The sequence below is a fragment of the Acomys minous genome (assembly GCF_964271855.1).
Source record: "Acomys minous genome assembly, chromosome: 3".
Lineage (NCBI taxonomy): Eukaryota > Metazoa > Chordata > Mammalia > Rodentia > Muridae > Acomys > Acomys minous.
In genome coordinates, this window is record NC_140485.1 from 102,868,592 (window position 1) to 102,887,408 (window position 18,817).

Below are 18,817 nucleotides of genomic sequence, written 5' to 3' on the forward strand. Positions count from 1 at the left end.
GGATGACAGGCGAGTGAGTGGTTCCAGGCAAAGGAGGCTTGCTTCCTAAAGAACCTTCTAAGTAAAATGTTTATTTCATTTACATTTATTTGTAGAGGTCACAGGACAACTCCCAGGGGTTGGTTGCTCCCTTCCACCACGTGGATTCTGGGGACAGAACCCAGGTCATCAAGCTTGGTGCGGCAATCACTATTACCACTAAGCCACCTACTTCACCAGCCCTTGAGTAAAGCATTTTAATTAGAATTATAACCTTATTTCAGTTTTGCTCAAGCAAACTTCTGTTCAGTTGACAAGGCTGAACTCTAAGGAATGTGAATGCGTGCGTGCGTGCGTGCGTGCGTGCGTGCGTGCGTGCGTGCGTGTAATATGGATATGTTCACACATCCATCTAGTCCTGGATCTCTTTTGGTTGTTTTTAGTTTTCCATTTGTCTGTTTTGAGACACAGTCTCCCACTGAACCTGTTAGTCACTGTTTGAGTTAGGCTGGCTGGCCAGAAAGCTCTAAGTGTCCTCTGTCCCCTCCTCCAGGGCTGGGGTCACAGGGGCACAGGGTAAGCTTTTTGCCTGGGTGCTGCAGATCCAAACTCACAGCCTCATACTTGCTTAGCCAGCACCTTTCCCACTGAGTCATCTTCCCATCCCTATAAGTTGCACTTTTCATTTTTTTAACATACTTAGATTTTTCTTAAAGATTATTTCTTTTCCTTACACAATTTCAAGTGAAAATTAAATTTACCAAGCCATCTATTTCATATAAAACCTTACCACTCATAGCTTATGCATTTGCAAGCATTTATTATTTTTTTTCCATCTCTAACATTCCCACGTGATATCTTGAAAATGAAATTTTTCAAAAGTTTTTTCTATTAAACATTAGTAGATAATACATTTTAACATGTGCCATTTTTATCCATTGCATGTTTTTCTAATTTTTCCAGAATCGATTTTCACTTGTAGAATTACAATTATGTAACCAATAAATCAGTTTACATTTCAGCAATTATTTTTTTATCTGTAACACAGTTTCCAAAAGAGATCTCCTGACATTGTTTTATTTTGTGTTACATATTGCTACCAGTAGTACCCATTACGAATTGACTGATAACATAGATGTCTTAGCCAAGACAGAATTGTCCTGTCTATTTATTCTCCCTCAGAGAGCTGCAGATTCTCTACTGTCAAATTATAGTGAAAATACACTATAAAGCAAATCTAATTCTTGTTAGCCTCTCGCATACCTTTGCATTTTCCAAAGCAGAGACCCATGGAGCTGGTAGAAGGAATCCCAAGTTACAAGTAAAAGAAATAAGTCTGATGTTTAAGTGTCTATTGAAAGGGTTTGGAGGTGGCAGGCAGAATCCCAGGAAGAAAGGAAGGCTATAGAGCAGGGCCCAATGAGGACCAGAGAGCAGAACCAGTCCAGTCCGCACATCTCGCCTGCCAAGGCAGGTTCCCTCTGCTGTCTCTGCTATCTTCTCTGGTGCCGTGAGCTCTGAGTGGGCAGCCTTGGTGCATGGGTTTGAGTGATGAAGGAAGGGCTACCTTCTTGCTGAAGGAGACACTGAGGGAGTGAGGATGACCCAGCTCCCACTCTGAGAGTCCTATAGAAGACTTCATCCATACAGGGAAGGGTCTCATGACCTGAACTAGTAAAAGGGATGACAGTTGTCCCCTACAGCCTTCCGTGAGCAGAGAGGAAATATCCTGCCTTGGTCAAGGAAGAGTTGGTGTGTATCATAGTGAGCACAAATCCAACGCCTTAAGTCTGAGGCTGTCCACCCCCAAAACTAGGTCATTTGCTTCTCTGCGTTTACCTTCAGCCAGTGTCCTGGGCAGAGTCTCAGGCGCCAGGAGAGTTAAAGATCAAAGATAGAAGCAGCTTTATGATCTTCCACAGTAGTTTTTAGTAAATGTCACAGTCCATAGCCCATAAAGAGCAACCGACAAACCCACAGACGAGCCCATAGGTGTAGCCACGGCAGCACTTAAGGCATAAGATGCAAACGTGTAACCATGACAGCAAACTGGTTTCTAAGAGAAGTGTTTTCCTGAGCGTCGCTTCAGTTGTTCTTATGTAGATATTTATTTTTCCATGCAGTTTGAAGCTAACACTGTGTGGTCACTCACACTTACTTTTAAGAATAATGTATTCTAGGTTTTGGTTATAAAAGAGGTCAGACAAAAATGGTGTGTGTGTGTGTGTGTGTGTGTGTGTGTGTGTGTGTGTGTGTGTGTGAACACATGTGTGTGGTGCTGGGAACAGATCCATTGGCTTTATTCATGTTAGTCAAGTGATCTCCACTGACTCCTTTCTCCTGAATAATCCTTACATTAGTTTTCATGGTAGCAGAAAAATCACAGAGAGCGGAGTCGGCATTAGGAGGGCTGACTACTCTTCCAGAAGACCCAGCTCCGTTCCCTCACTCGCCACAGCAGCTCACAGCCATCTGTACTGCCAGTTCTAGGAGCTCCAACGGCCCCTTCTTGCCTCTGAGGACACCAAGCACACGTGTGGTGCACATGCCTTCAGGCAAGCAAACACTCATATACACAAAAATTAAAAATCATTTTTTAATCACAAGGTAATTTTTATGCCACCTAAAGATCACAAAATGTCAAACTTTAAGCTCCAGAGATTTTCATGGTCCTGTTTCTATGCCATGCCTAAAGCTGCTCATCCAAGCTTCCAAAATACAAAAGATTTAACAGTGATGATTAAAGGGAATATTTTATGGGAATAACAGCATGCCAGATGATTTCTCATGGCACAGGGCTGCCCCCTCCTGTATGTGTTTCTAATTGTTTCCAGCATCCTCTTTAAGGTAACCTGGAGTTCAGGTTGTCCTCAGCAGACTCCCCCACAACTAACCCAAATTCTGGTCCTTGAATGGACCTATTCCTGTCACTAATCATTTAACAGAGGTGTTTTTACTGCATCCCAGACAACAGGGAGTGCCATGCTCTGAAGGAAAGGGCTACAGAGGAGAGTGACAGTGATGTTTTCTTCCCAGGCTTAGGATCTGTCCTATTTCCACACGCATGAAGGTTCCTCTCATAATCCACTGAAGGTTAGGCCACTGGTAAAGTGGATGCTGTGGATGAAACCTAATGGCTCTCAGAACTAAGATCAAAACTTAGGAACTTCTCTGGGTCAATTCAGAGTCATAGGCCATGCCCACACCTTTACTCTTTTCTGCCAGTTACTTAACAGGATGCTGATCTCAGTGTTGTATTGTCTATGAGACACTATTACTCAGACACGTCTCCCCATCCGCTGTGAGCAAGACAGGCATAGTTCAGGCCTGCAGACCTGCCAGGAGCACCGTAAGCCGCGTGTGGTCCTTGGCAGAAATCTTCGTCTGCATGTGGTTGCTTCTCGTCTTTCTTCAGACCACGAGACCCAGGCTCCTTAGGGCCTAGAGGACCCTCATAATTTCTGTCATCTTGGCTACATTTTGTGGCAAGTACCATATAGTTTAATCCCTCTTGGTTCTTGGTTTCCATCAAGGCGACTGGCATCGCATCATCTGAATTCAGGGCAGCCGTCCTATTGTCTTCACCTGTGAGTGGAAACAGAAGTTGTTACAGTACACATCCAACTCCTCTGGTTTGTAATAAGAATAACACACAAGCTGTATGTGAACTGGGGCAACCTCAGCTTTATACATTTGCTTGGCCGACTCCTATGTGGACAGCTAAGCGCCAGGAAGACAAAAGTAAATAGCGTCTGAGCCCTGCCCTCTAGTGTATGGCACTCTAGGAGTGAGGAAGACGTGTCACCATGGGTGGTGCTGTGCAACTGCACAAGGGCTGTATAAAGAATCCGCGAGAGAATATACTTCAGCAAGTAGAACAGGTCACTGCCTTTATGATAAAGGTTAGGGGGCCCAGGAAGCTCTCCTTGTGTAGAACAGCCTTTGCATCGGTCGTCATATTTTACCATGTATGTACGCACCTGAGTACCTACCTACTCCTTTATATTTGGTCATTTAACTACTTGGTCTCATAACATATTTTTTCTGTCTGTCTGTCTCTCTCTCTCTCTCTCTCTCTCCTCTCCCTCTCCCTCTCCCTCTCCCTCTCCCTCTCGCCCCCCCCCCTCTCTCAAAGTGGGGTCCTGCTACATAGACCAGATTAGTTATGAACTGGGAGTGACCCTCCTGCATCAGCCTCACAAGTGCTGGAATTTCCAGGTGTGTACCACCATGCCAGCTTACTGATTGTTCATTAAGATAATGCATGCAGTATACAGCCTACCAGAAGCAAGGCGTTACTGCCTATCTATAACACAGAGTCATTGCTTGTTAGCGTTTACATTCACATGGAAAGGGATAGGGAGTAAACAAGTGGACTGTGGAGAGGACCGGACCTATGAGGGCCTGGAGAATAACAGCATGGAAAAGAGGTACTATTTTCTTTTCTTTTTTATTTTAAATTTATTTATTTATTTATTTATTTATTTATTTACTCATTTTACATCCTGATCATAGCTCCCTCCCTCCTCTCCTCCTGGTCCCACCCTCCCTCCCCTTCCCCCATCCCCCTGCCTCACTCCTTAGAAAAGGGGAGCCCCACCACCACCAACCCACCCCAGCACATCAAGTCACATCAGGACTGATCTCATCCTCATCCACTGAGGCCAGGCAAGGCAGCCCCACCAGGGGGAAGTGATCAAAAAGCAGGCAACAGAGTCCATGTCAGAGACAGTTTTCACTCCCCTTACTAGGGGAACCATATGAAGCCTGAGCTGCCCATCGGGTACCTCTGTGTGGGAGGCCTAGGTCCAGTCCATGCATGGTCCTTGGTTGGTGCTTCAGAAGAGCAGGTACCACTTTAAATAGTGGTCACAAGGTACTCATGCATAGGTAAGATCGGAGCAGACATGAAGATTAAATAAGAGAGCTTTCTGTGTTTTCCATGTGGCTCTTTCGTTTTGTTTTGTTTTGTTTGTTTGTTCTTGTTCATGGCAGTGAGGGAGATCGAACATGCTACCCAAGTCATTACCACAGAGCTCCAACCCTGGCCTTCTTTAAGTTTTTGAGGCAGGGTTACACAGAGTTTCCCGGACAAGACTTGAACTCACAGCCCTTCTACCTCAGCCTGCCAACTGTGGGCTAACAGGATAGCAGGACTGTGGCACTGAGCCTGCCTCCTCCTTTAGCCCTGTGTTGGCACAGCTGCGTGGCTGTTTTCTAAGGGCACTGAAATGGGAGAACAAGGCTTCAGAGGCAGGAGTATGGCAGATGAGGTGAAAAGCAGGGGGGGGGGGAATACAGGGCAGGGTAGGATCAGAACCTCCCCAAGGAGACTATCAAGGCTGGTGGATCTGGACCCGTGGTGGGGGCCTGCACTAACTGATGCACCTACCAAGGACAATGCAAGCCGAGGATCTAGACCCCATGTTCAGGTGTAGCCAATGGACAGCTCATTCTCCACACCGGAAGCGGGGAGGGGAGCAGGGATTGCCTCTAACAAGAACTCTGGTGCCCACGATTTAACCAGTGCCCCTTGGCCCTGTGGGAATACAGAGGAAGAGGATGCAGGCTATCCAGATGAGACCTGATAGGCTGTGGTCAGGCAGTAGGGGAGGAGGACTCCACCTGTCAGAGGTCTAGGGGATGATTGGAAAAGAGAAGGAAGGTAGGAACAGGAAGTTTAGAGCAAGAGGATTACAACCCAGATGTAATGTGAGTAAATTATAATAATAATAATCAGTAATAAAAATAAAGTTAAAAGAAAAGCCAAAAGGAAAAAATTTGCTATTTATAATAATAGCTAGCAATAGGAAGTATCAGCCAATAATATATTTAACATTAAGTTGTTCAGTAACCAATGGAGTTGCTCTTCATTAAGATGGTCTTAAAAAGCTTGGAGAACTCACACAATTTATACCTACAGTTTGCACTTTCCCATTCTTGTTAGCTGCTTCATTGACATTAGTTTAATCTATTCAATCCTGCATTGAAATGCATCCACCAAGCATAAGTTTAATTATTTTTGCTTTGATGAATTTAAGGGAATAAAAGAACATTTATATGAAACAGATACATTTCTTTTTTTTTTTTCAAATTATACTTCTGCGTGCTTAAGAAAAACCATTAACTGCCTAATTCATTGGTTCAGAGTGCTGGCAGCAATATGTCGTAACTTGACCCTGACAAGCGTTTAGCAATTAATACATCTTGTTGCATAAAGAGCTCAGGAGAGACGGTGGTGATGGGGAAGCTTGCTTTGATACATTCGTTTAAGACGTGTTCACTACAAAATCTACAGATCAGAGATAAAGCAGATATTCTAAACAATGGTGGCAGGCACTCGGCAACCTCTTTAGAAGGGAAATATTAAAATAAGGACTTCCAAGTAAAACAGGGTATTAGAGGCTAGACATGTGCCTGCTGACTGGCTATGTTTAGAACAGCACAGGAGCACTGAGATTTGTTTCCTGTAGAACTCTCTAGGCTGGTGAGGTGATGTTTACACAAATGTGGGGATGAGGTCATTGGGATATTTTTACTAGGTGCCCAGATATGTTACTAATCTCTCTCCTTCCCTCTTTCCTCCCTTTCTCTCTCTCTCTCTCTCTCTCTCTCTCTCTCTCTCTCTCTCTCTCCCTCCCTCCCTCCCTCCCTCCCTCCCTCCCTCTCTGTCTCCTTGCTTCCTCCCCTAATACCCCGTCTGTCCCCTTCTGACCTCCTTCTCCTCCATTAGGTCAGTAGGAGCAGAGGACAGGCGTAGCATTATTCCAATCACTGCTGTAATCCTACAGTGGTTCATTTGAGAAATGGAAAAGGTCCTCCCAGTGCTTGCTTGGTTTCCTATAGGTCTCCCACACCGACAACAAACACAGACATTTGGATGCTGTGTTAAATATGCTTATTAGTCTGCAAAGCCGCAAACTACTATTAAATACATTTCTCTTATCTTATATACAATAATTACATTCAGGTTTGCCTTACAGAAACTGCTCCAGGATTTACATCTTTGCAAATATCAAGCCCTGTCCTTCACTCTTTTCTCTCTCTCCCTCTCTCTCTCTCCCTCTCTCTTTCTCTCTCTCTTCCCTCCCTGCCTCTCTTCTTCAGTCCTACCCTTGAATGTCAAAGCTTTCAGTGGTTCCCATAATGCTTTCCATTGCTGAGCTTCAAACAGCAGAATGGTGATTTCTCTTTTACTACAGTTAGACTTCTGTCAGCCCAGATTATTCCCTAAAGCACCATAGTTTAACTGTTTCCTGTTAAAGTTCCCTGCCTCATTATTCTGAATGCTTATGTCTACTTCTCTGACTTTATTAATGATATTTATTTGTTTATCTTTGGTTGGTTTTTTATCTTTGAGACAAGGTCTCACGGTGTACCCCTGGTTTTCCTAGAACTCCCTATATAGACCCAGCTGGCTTCGAATTTGTGATATCTCTGACTACTGGGTGGTGGGATTGTAAGCACGTGCCACTCCATTGGACTTTATTGCTAATATTTAGGACTTCAGTTCTTTCTGTCACCACTTAGCATCCAGATCTATTTGGTATAACCAAACCAACACGGTGCAGCATTTCCAGCAAGCAGCCAGGGATATGTTCTTTTGTTTGGTCTGTATGTACAGCCCATCACTGTAGCATAACCCAGAGAGTGTGTGATGCCTTGGTGAAAGCAGCACTTGCCACCTGTCTCAGCCTCATAGGTGAACCATCTGTACGTCTCTGGAAATTTTGGTAGAGCCTCAGGAAAAAAGAGAGCCTCTCCATCGGGGCAGCCTCTGTGATACTTGTAAAATGCATTTAATACGCCAGGAAGGAAAGATCCCATGAGTAAAAACCTGAACTTTTAAGATACAACACAAGCAGAGTAGAGCATATTTGCAAATTTAGCACTCTCAAGGCAAGGTGTGAGGATAGGAAATCCAAAATTGTGGCAGTTTGAGTAAAAAACGCCCTTACCCTCACCCTCACCCTCACCCTCACCCTCCCATGGTGCATAGGGAGGTGTGGCCTTCTTGGAGTAAGTGCTGCTCTTTTGGAGGAGGTGTGTCACTAAGGGGTGAGCTTTCAGGTCTCAGATGCTCAAGACATGCCCAGTGTGACAGTTCTCTTCCTCAGATGCTCAAGACATGCCCAGTGTGACAGTTCTCTTCCTGCTGCCTTTGGATTAGGTGTAGAACTCTCAGCTGCCTCTCCAGCACCATGTCGGCCTACGTGCCGCCATGCTTCCCAGCCTGATGACAATGAACTAAACCTCTGAACTGTAAGCCAGGCCCCAATCAGATGTTTTCCTTTATAAGAATTGCCATTTTCCTCCTGTCTCTTCACAGCAATAGAAACCCTAGGGGAAAAAAGTCATGCCCGGTTACACAGTGAGAGTGAGGCCCTGTTTCAAATAGAAAATAATAATTAAATAAATAATAAAAATACAGGTCAAGCACAGATCCCTCTGGAAGGCTGGCTAATTCTGTAGTGCTCATCCTCTCCTTCCCTCACTAGCTGCTCATTGCACTTTGAGTTTCCATGACAACAGCCCCTTGCTTGGGGTTTTCTTCTTCCTCTTTTATGTGCTCTCCTATTCATGCCCACCAACTTGTTGTGCCGGTCCCTCGTATTCATGCATACCAAACTACATATTTTCAGGAAAAGGTACAAATAGAAAGATATTCATTAAAGTAATTAAGACTTGTTGCTTGGGGGGGGGGGGAGAGGAAGTCGAGCCAGAGAAGAATATGGAGACAAACGGACTAAACAAATAAAACAAATAAACAAAATAGGGGAAGAGCCCTGCAGAGGCCAATGATGATACTGTGCCATAAACGGAGAGTCTGTAATTATCTAAACTGGACTCCACAGTTGAAATACAACTGGTGAAAGGTAGGGGGGCTGCGAGCAGACTGAAGGGAAACTGCCTAGCGAATGGACTCTCCATTTTACCACCTTAGATATCCATAATCTCTTTCTTAAATTTCATATACAATACAAGGCATTTTTCGTAGCAGTACAGAACAAACAGGATAACGATGGCACCAGCATATTATTGCCATAAAGTACCTGCTGGGTAGTTCCCATTGTAACCGCGTTCAGTCAGACTGTGTTTGTGGGGGAGGGGGGATTCTGAAGACTCAAGCTCACCCTCAAAGCCTTCATTGACGACTCCACCGGTGCGTGCTTCTTCTCCACGCTGAGAAACAGTGTTTAAGGAAATTTTCCTGAATGACTGGAGCTGGTTTTGAATGTCGTGGAAAGTGGGCCTTTGGTTAGGTTCCTGAGCCCAGCACTGGGACATTAAATTCCACCTGGACATGTGGGTAAAGACCAGAAAGCACACGGTGACAGGGTGTCGTTACTGATCGTCCGGGGAAGGGCATGTTGGAGAGCCAGAGTTGTCTCCATCTCCTCATGTCTAATGCAAATGAACAGAGCAAAGATTTGTTTTTTAAGAACAGCTACAATATTAGTGCCTGTAACACACAGGACACTTCTTTTCAAAGGTTGACATTATCTCAACAGTGATCAATCCAAGTCAAAAGATGCGTAAATGGATGCTTGGAAATGTCCACCATTAGGAACCAATACCCTTATAAACTATTGAGAAAACAGAGCTTGGGGCTGAAGAGATGGCTCAGTGGTTAAGAGCACTGTCTGCTCTTCCAATGGACCCGGGTTCAATTCCCAGCACCCACGTGGCAGCTCACACCTGTCTGTAACTCCAGTTCCAAGAGATCTGACAACTTTCACACTAATGCACACAAAACAAAAGTAAATAAGTTATTTTTTTAAAATAACTTCAGAGAAAGATACAACAAAATCTCAGATTTACTCCATCTACAGAGATGTGAAAATCAGGTTTGAGTCCAGGGCTTATATACTACCAAGACTGAGTCAGACACAGCTTCCCAGACATTCATAGCAGGTTGACCGAACTGCCTTTTCCTGAATGACTGGGAGCTAAAGTTCCCAGCAGTGTGGCTCCTGTGTTCAAAGTGACAAGTATAGTGATTGAAAGAGAATAACAATTTATCAGTCTGCAACTGAAATGAGTGGGGTGGGGAGGAACTCCTCTCTCTGTATTGTCTGTAATTAGAGCTTTTTCAGAGTTCCCACCTAAAAGAAGATAATAGTGTCACTTAAGAGATCTAGTTCAATTCCCGCATCTTAAACCATCTTTTTAGATAATGGTCACATTTCTCTAGAACAACTCATTTTGTCTCATTTCCAGGCTATTCCCTCCCCCTCCAGCCTTCCTTCCAATTAGTATCAAGATATCTGCCAGAAAAGAAAGAGGCCTGTTACTGTGCAGCAGCGGCACCACGAGGGACCCTGCAGAGCTGATCTGGAATTCAGTCCGGGGTGACAGGTCTCATTTACGCTGTGCATATCCACACCATAGCTCTGCTGGCTCTTGGGCACCTTCCCCCTTGAGCAAGATGCGCTCAGGCTTCTCTATGGCTCTGTCATATGTTGGGTCTGTAGATGAGTCTCAGGAAAGCGACGCCTACTTCCGCTATGTCCCCCCATGAGGCGACCTGGCTAAGTATCTAACTCTTAATAAAGCATTCACACCATATGGGAAGCAAAGGCAGCCTGGAAGTATACACTTGGCTTTCTCTGTCTGGCAGGACATTCTCCCTTCTTAACAATGGCCAGGGTCCCTAAAGAGAGGGGGAGGGGGGAGTCATTTGCTCAACGCTCCCCATGTCATCCTTGCAAAGGCGAAGGCAGTGGAGTTGTTCCTGGCCTTGATGCTGCCCACAGAACCACTGGAGGCCTGCAGAGGAGGACCTGGCTCTCACACACCTTCGCCTCCTACCTCTGTGTATAAAGCTCTCTTCTTCCCACACCAGCCCAGAGCCTAAACACAAGGAAGCATCTACTTGGTCTTCTATTGAACATGGTAGTATTTAACACTGTTACAGGGGCTCAACCTGGTTTTTCATACACCAATAATAAGGAGCTAAAGGACTCTAGGCAGCTCCCTCTGTTATTGATTCTCTAAGCTATAAACTTTTTTAAATTTTTTGAAAATTATCTTTGAAATTTTCATTCATGAGTGCCATACATACACTTTGTATATATACATACATATATACATATATACATATATACATATATACATATATACATTTTCATCCCTTCTCCCAGCTCCTCCCATGTTCCCTACTCCCTCTTTACAATCTTATAAGCTTTTCTTTTTTAAATTATTGCTGTTATACACACACATACACACACACACACATCTATACACATACGCCTACTAAGTTTATTTATCAGTGTTCATATGTACATGCATTTAGGGCTGACCACTTGAGACTGAAGAGCTCGTCCCGGGAAGAGTGGAAGGAAGAGGAAAGAAAAAAGCGAAGGCTGTCACCCCCACGTCTGACACTTAGACTGTCACCCACACACTTGTTCTGCCCTCCGAAGTACTGTCTGTTATTTTATGTTAATTTCTTTACGCAGATGTGTTTAATATTTTTATCTAGGAAGGCTTTGCCTTGCATTAAATTTGGTCAGCACTCTTAATCTTCTAGATTAAGATAAGGCAAAACAGAAAAACTCGTCTGCCCCAGTAGGCAGAGACAGATGCAAATTAATGAGAGAGCTCATTAAAGCCACGACATAAAGCCACGACATCTAAAAGAAAAGAATGTAACCCCGAATAGCAATAAACTGGCAAAGGGATGAAATGAAGGGGCTTTTAAGAATTTAATAATCCTAAGAGAGCTTTACTTGGGTCTTTCAAGTAAATTAACAATTACAGCTGTGGCTCAGGGTGGCATCTTACCAAAATGCTCACGTCACTCTTGTAAAGTACAATATACACCTCTAAAGGCACAGTAAGAAATACCCAAGTGTGTTATATTAGATGCGTTTTCTGTTTCTTGGGTTCACTTAGATTTGCGAGGGATGCTTGTTCTAACTCTAGGAGAGTTCTCTCTACACTTGGGGTAATTCACTAGGTTAAGTATTGGGCTTCAAATCCCTCCACTACTAACGTGGCCCTTTGATCTTCTTTACATCTTTGCTTTTGTTTTGTTTTGCTCCCAAATAGCATGAGGCTCGTTAGCTGCATTCAGAACTACTCTTCACGCATATTACCGTCCCTGGATTCATGAAGCCATTGAAGTTCAACAGAGGAAAACTGTCATTGCATCTTTTACTTTTAAGCGGGCAAGTGTCTGTAACTCTTTAAATAAGACGCATAAAATACAAACTTCAAGACTCCCTCCTTTCATTGTGTCCGATCCCAGAGAGACTTACTTAGAATCGAGGATGAACATTTTTAAGAGTCAAAAATATTATGTTATGACTCCACAGCCTGCCAGGGATGCCTCCTACATCTGAGGGTCCCTTCAACAAGTCTGTCACTGCCATGCGTCTCTGTCACGAGGCCCCAGGAAGCTCTTCCTTAGAGCAGATTTCCCTTTGATCCTGTTTCTTCACAAGAATGGTGTGGTGGTTGTGCATAGTAAAATCTGGAGAGAACAGTGTTTACTGGGCCTCCTGCTGTCCACCTGAGAATCCAGGAATGCTCTGAATGCCACATTCCAGCAACAGTTAAAGAGAGCAGGGTTTGCAGAGTTCACCTGACTCGGCAAGCATCCAGGTGCCAGAGTATTAGGTGGTGAGTGGAGGGTGCAACTTGGCTCAGCGCAGACTTTCAGCCTCTAAGCTGGGCCTGTGATCTCAGAGAAGTGCTCCAAATAAAGCTGAGTTCCCCTGGGCTCCAAGGAGCATAGTTAATCTTTATCGTGACAACTTAAGGCCATGGACAGATTGAATGGCATGAAAGCGCTATTTCCCCGGTACAGCTTGTTTCCGTGGTGGCTCTTAACTCTGCCCAGGGTTCTGCAGAGTCACGAAGTCAGAAGTATTGCTCACTTTTTTAGGTTGTTCAAATTAATTTCAAAACTACCAATGGGAAATCTTGATTTCAGGAAAGTATATTTTTATGAAAAGTAGATCAACACTCAGTGGTATTTTGGAGGGTTGTTTGTTGTTGTTCTGCTGGTTTCTTATAGTGCTTTATTTGGCCTTTTTCTTTTCTTTTCCTTTCTTTTTTTTACCCTACAGGTCTTTTGCTTGTATATTATGATTCCTGATTTTGTGTGTTTATATGATTTCTGTGTTTGCCTGTGTGTGTGTGTGTGTGTGTGTGTGTGTGTGTGTGTGTGTGTCTGTGTGTGTGTGTGTGCCCCTCTGTGTCTACATGTGCTTCTTACACATTTCTTTGGACCTTTGTTTTTCTGTTTGTTGGTTTATTTGGTCCTATTCTGTGTTGCTTGTTTTTATTTTGTCTTATTTTATTATTACATTTTTAGATGCCTGTTTGTTTCTAATAAGAGGAACCAAAAAAGAATGTTGATTTGGTTGGGTGGGGGGAGCTCAGGATGATCTGGGAAGAGTTGGGAGAAGGGAAACCATAACCAGAATATATCATATAAAACTATATTTTCAATTAAAAGTAAGGAAGAATAGGTCAATAATATACTCAACTGAGAAATTATTTAAGACAAAAGTACGCAAAATGTTACCCTTTCCCTCCACTCCAAATAAGAACATTCTAGTACTTCTTCCCCCTTGAGCTTTTAGTGCCTCTGAACACAGAAAAATCTGAGATATTTATGTTTTCTATCTCACAACACATCAATTTATATCCATCTCCATCATCCCAAAACAAAATAGCTGAACACAGAAAAAACGTATAATTCAGTAATCTATTTTTTAAAAACCTATTCAAAAGTATTGTATGTTTATGATAATTTGTTGCCTACCTCTGGTGGAAGGGAAAAACATGAAAGACAAAATTATAAAAGCAGAAGGAACATTTTGTGTAATTAAAATTCTAGAAGGAATTTCTGAGTGTTTAAGATACAAGTAGGAGATATAAAATAGTGATTAGTTTCCAACTATGTAGTTAGTTAAGTTTTATTTAGTATTTGGGCATACTAGTTTTTTTCCTCTATCCCTAAATTAAAAGTCTGCTGTAATTTATTTAGGCTAAAGATTTTTTCCATCTTCCCCCCAAAACACTCACAAATCAGTTTAAGGCACTGCTATAAAATGTGAACAAGTGCTATCAAGGCTGAATCAGAAACGTGTGGTAATTTATATCTTTTAGCTGGAAGATTGAAATAATGCAGACACATTCACCAGTACAGCATCCAACCAAGGTGCCCAGCTCTTAAGCATTCTTTGGCTCGAGTCTAAATAGTCCTCGAAATAACACAGCACAGTCAAGGCAGTGCAACCATGGTGTGCATCCGCATACTGCTAATTCCTTTTGCATTTGTCTGTACCACACAGTTTAGCACTTTATTACGTGCTGGCTGGCCATCTGACTGCTGCCTCTACCATCTCATTCAGAGTGCATTCCAAGATGCACAAGAGCTGTGGCCTTGGCGTAAAGACCTCTGTAAACACACACACACACACACACAGAGTCTTTGGTTTGGCAGGGTACGTGCAGTAGCTTATACTTGCTTGTTATCTGTTGTTGTTTTTTCTTTACAAACTTTTCAGGTAAAACACCCCTTGGTTTAAAGTTCCAGGATCTGATACTTATGTTGATATTATCATGGGAAGTGAATGTGTATGTTCAGCATAGCTGAAAATTTTTCTTCTGTAATTAAGCTCAAATCATTCACACTCGAGAGGTTACATTAGAACTTAGTAGTAGCCAGGACCAATTTGAGCAAGTTATTGTGTGGTGCAGCAGTATTTTTACAGAAGTATAGTTGTGTGTTACTGTGCGTCACAGTAGTTTTGTGTTGTGTATAAACAAATTACTCTGTGCAATTTTTAGTAATACTATATCCCATCGGTCAGTATAAGCTATATCAAAAAGACAATTGAACTTTTAACTAATATTCCTATGTAATATCATATTTTAAGATACAAATTAAAATAATATCCAAATAAAGACTCTCAAAGTAAAATGAAGTATACACACACACACACACACAGAGAAAGAGAGAGAGAGAGAGAGAGAGAGAGAGAGAGAGAGAGAGAGAGAGAGAGATCATATTATTTGAACTTGCTTACTATGACTACAAATATATTCTACTCTCCAAATTTTTGTGCTGAAGTAAAATACAGCATGCATACATAAAAACAAAGCCATAATGTATTGAGTAAATTAAATCCCACCCTCCGTTTATATTTTATGTGGGATGTGCAAATATATAAATCCCAGGTTTTCTTTTAACAAACCCATACCAGGGAGCCCTAAGACTGCACATGTTTCTGTTTTGGGGGGCGCTTATGTTAACATAATTAACTTACAGATCATCAGGACAATTTCTCGGTGGCTCCAGTCTCCCTCCTGCTTGCACATAGTTTAAAACATCAAGGTTGGAATGCGCTGGATAAGGTTGATGACCAAGAGTTAAAATCTCCCAAACCAAAATTCCAAAAGACCTAGGATGTTAAAGGGCTCTCTTTAATTATATTTATTACAAACATCCGGTTTACAGTAGCTTCTCCAACATCATTATTCCTGGGGCTACGGAGTCCACTTTGTGATTGGCATTACTGGCCTTATAAAAAGCAAATAGGAGACTTAAAAGGAGGTTTGATATTAAGAAAAAGTAGAACAAGACACTGAATGAGCCACATTTCTAAGATAATAGAAAGGCTCGGAGGGAGGAGGGGAGCACACAGACCCAGACATACATGCAGCCACAGGCTCACATGTGCACAGAGACACAAGCACACAAGAGCACATGTAGACACACATGCAGGTGGGCAAGAGAGCTTGTCACCATGTCCTTTCCCCAACCCTGAATTGGAAGAGGATAAAATGACGGCAAATGTGGAGAAGAAAGTCATAAGTGAAAATGGGTTGCTGAGGGTGACATTTCTCCTATACAATTTTCCTTATGCCTTAAGGAGCTTAAAATTCACTGAACAAATCTACGAAGTTTTAGCAGCACAATTCAAAAGTTGGGAATCAACAAACAAAAGTCAAATAATCAAAAGACCGAACTTTCTCAATGTCCTCCATATTTTTCTGATCCATGACTTCAAGTCTATCTACAAACAAGTGATGAGACGTCTCCCATAGAAGTATCCGGGTATATTCATGAACATTATTTATAAATACCATTTCTATTAGCTGCAACTATCTACAGCTTTGGTGAATAGCAAAATGCTTGAAATAAATGCATCCATTTCTTGTACAATTTTAAGATAAATGATGAATAAATTATCTCCTCAACCACCAGTGTCAGGTGAGTTACTACACCCCCTGCACACACATATTTTACACACACACACACACACACACACACACAGGAGGGAGGGGGGAGAGAGAGAGAGAGAGAGAGAGAGAGAGAGAGAGAGAGAGAGAGAGAGAGAGAGAGAGAGAGAGAATAACAAGTAAAAACAAGAGCAAACTTAGACAACCTGACAATCAACAGTTTGCCCGTTTTCTCTGTATCCTGCCTAGCTTACCATACGTCAGACTGAGAAGTAAAAATTCCATCCATCAAGTTTTCTGGAGCCATCCACCGAACAGGAAGCAGGCCTTCCCCTCTCTTTCTATAATAGTCATTTTTATAGATTTCCCTTGCGAGCCCAAAGTCGCCAATCTTGACAACCCGGGGACTGGTATAGTTGTTGACAGACACAAGGCAATTCCGAGCTGCCAGATCCCTGTAGTAGAAGTTACATTTGATAATGACAAACAGCAGAAGGTCTAGAAAGAAGGGAGATGTCTGATGACTGAGGCTGACTGACAGTTTGGCGGGATCCAGGATCTTTAGGAAACAGACCTCTGGGAGTGTCTGTGAGGGAGTTTCCATATTAGGTTAGTAGAGGTGGGAGACCCCCCCTCTCCCCTGCTCATAGTGGGCAGCTACAACATAGGGTCCCCGATTAAGTAAAAAGGAGGAAGGCAGCTAAGCAGCAGCATTCATCCCCCCTTCTCTGCTCCCTGAGTACAGATGCACTGTGACACCCCAGCTGCCGTGACAGCCCCACCATGATGGACCGATCCCTGTCTTCCTTAAGACCTGTTGGAGATGGTGTTTCTCATAGCAACGAGAAAAGTATGGTTGTCATGTGACCATCCAACAACCTAGTATCCAGGATATCATAGCACCTGTGAATGAAGTGCATTTGCTCCAAGTAGACGCAGCCTTTTGAAATATCTATACACAGCTCTACAAGGTCAGCCAAGGTGAGCAGAGGGCCTTGAAGCTGTAAAGAGATGAAGGAAACATTATAAGGACTTTCCACCTGGCACAAAATACATACACATATGTATAAATACATATGAATACATATGTATGAGTGCATACACTTGTATGTGATGCTCTAAAGGAATTTTGTTATGGTTACAAGAACTCAAGAGGAAACCATGAAAAAAAATACATGGTAGCAAGCTATATTTGTAAATCTGAAATCTAGTTCTGCCATCTATCATGTGAATTTTCTCATTAGTTAAGCACTTTGCTTGTATGTAAAAATGGGCATGGTATGACAGACTTTTCAAGATTCAGAATAAGAAATATGATATTGCTAACATACAATAAACACTTAGTAAATAAATGGTATCAGATCTCATGGTAGTAGCAATAATCTATTAAAAATAATAAACCATGCTAGCTAGGCTAATGATTGGTTTAATGGCTTTTGGTTATGTTTGTTAGGCTTGCTCTACATTGGAGGCAGCCTCCAATGTAAATTGTTAGCAATACTATCTTTCCAGGTTACATTTTTATCTATAAAAGCCAGCACAAATATAGATGAGCTTATACTCATTGCAAGGAATTCGGGGCGGGGGGGGGGGGAAGCCAGTCAGATTTTTTTATTAGTAGCATATGGAGAAAATTCAAAGTTCCTGCCTGGAGGCCACAGTCAGACACTGAGCCTTTCCACATCCCTGCAATTACCTTGGTCCAAGCCTTTATCGTCCCTAATCTGATGCATCCAAAGACTTCCCATGTGTCCAGCCTCTTGTCTTTTCATTAGCTCCCTTGTTTCGCCTCACTTCCTGTAGAACCCATTATCAGATGTTGGGCACAGCCTCATGGCAGCCCCGGGCTGCTGCTTCAGACTCTGTGTGTGCCCATGAATTTTCCCCTTTGGTTCTCTTCCCAGAAGCTGCATTTCAGTTTTTCTGAACCATTTTCCCTTTTAAATCTGCTCTGCGTTTTTCAAGCCTCCTCTTTTTCCCATGCTCTTCCTTCCTCACTAGAATAAACCCTCATTCTTGAGATTGCCCACATCCTTCGCTGAGCATCTCAAATGACTCCCAAGCCCATATAATCTTACAAGTGGCCAGTTACTCATGCAAAGGTGCTGCCAAGTGCTGCCCCACTGCTCTGATCATGACATAAAAGCGGAGGTTGTTTTCATATTCTAGGACAGAATACCACCATGGCCATATGCATCTCTACATGGCTCATTCACCGGGCTCTGACCCACTGTTTATTAGGATTACAAAAACTTAAGAGGAAAATATACAGATACAACATCTGTAGATTTGAAACATAGCTCTGCTACTAATAACATATATCATTGTACAGTCTTCCAAGATTGAAAATAAGATATACAACATAGCATATTGTATATACAACAACAAGTACTGAATAACATCCCTTCCACATCAAGTCCTCCAAATACCTATGTCATGGCCGGTGTCTGGACCCTGCCAGACCTCCTGAGTAGCTGACTAGCTGTTGTCTGGACAGAACCCTACTTTGCTATGGGCAAACCCCACTTTACTTGCAAGCACTTTATGACTCTCAAACTTCACGCTGGTGACTAGCACCTTTCTGATAAGACTCTCATGATGCTGCCTACCTGCCTGTCTGAATTTCTAACCATGT

General features: G+C 42.7%; 1 protein-coding gene across 6 annotated transcripts in view; it reads right to left on the reverse strand.

Moving 5' to 3' along the window:
• Positions 1 to 636: 636 nt before the first annotated feature.
• The window catches only part of ROS1 (ROS proto-oncogene 1, receptor tyrosine kinase), a 146,041-nt gene continuing 127,860 nt past the window's right edge, over positions 637 to 18,817 (reverse strand). For all 6 annotated transcript variants that reach the window (XM_084777297.1, XM_084777299.1, XM_084777300.1 and 3 more), the window contains 5 exons: positions 17,086 to 17,183; positions 16,437 to 16,637; positions 15,267 to 15,401; positions 9,114 to 9,277; positions 637 to 3,564 (listed from right to left, as the gene is read on the reverse strand). In XM_084777297.1, the coding sequence (XP_084633423.1) occupies positions 3,254 to 3,564; positions 9,114 to 9,277; positions 15,267 to 15,401; positions 16,437 to 16,637; positions 17,086 to 17,183 (909 nt within the window). In that variant the 3' untranslated portion in view covers positions 637 to 3,253. The remainder of the gene's footprint in view (positions 3,565 to 9,113; positions 9,278 to 15,266; positions 15,402 to 16,436; positions 16,638 to 17,085; positions 17,184 to 18,817) is intronic.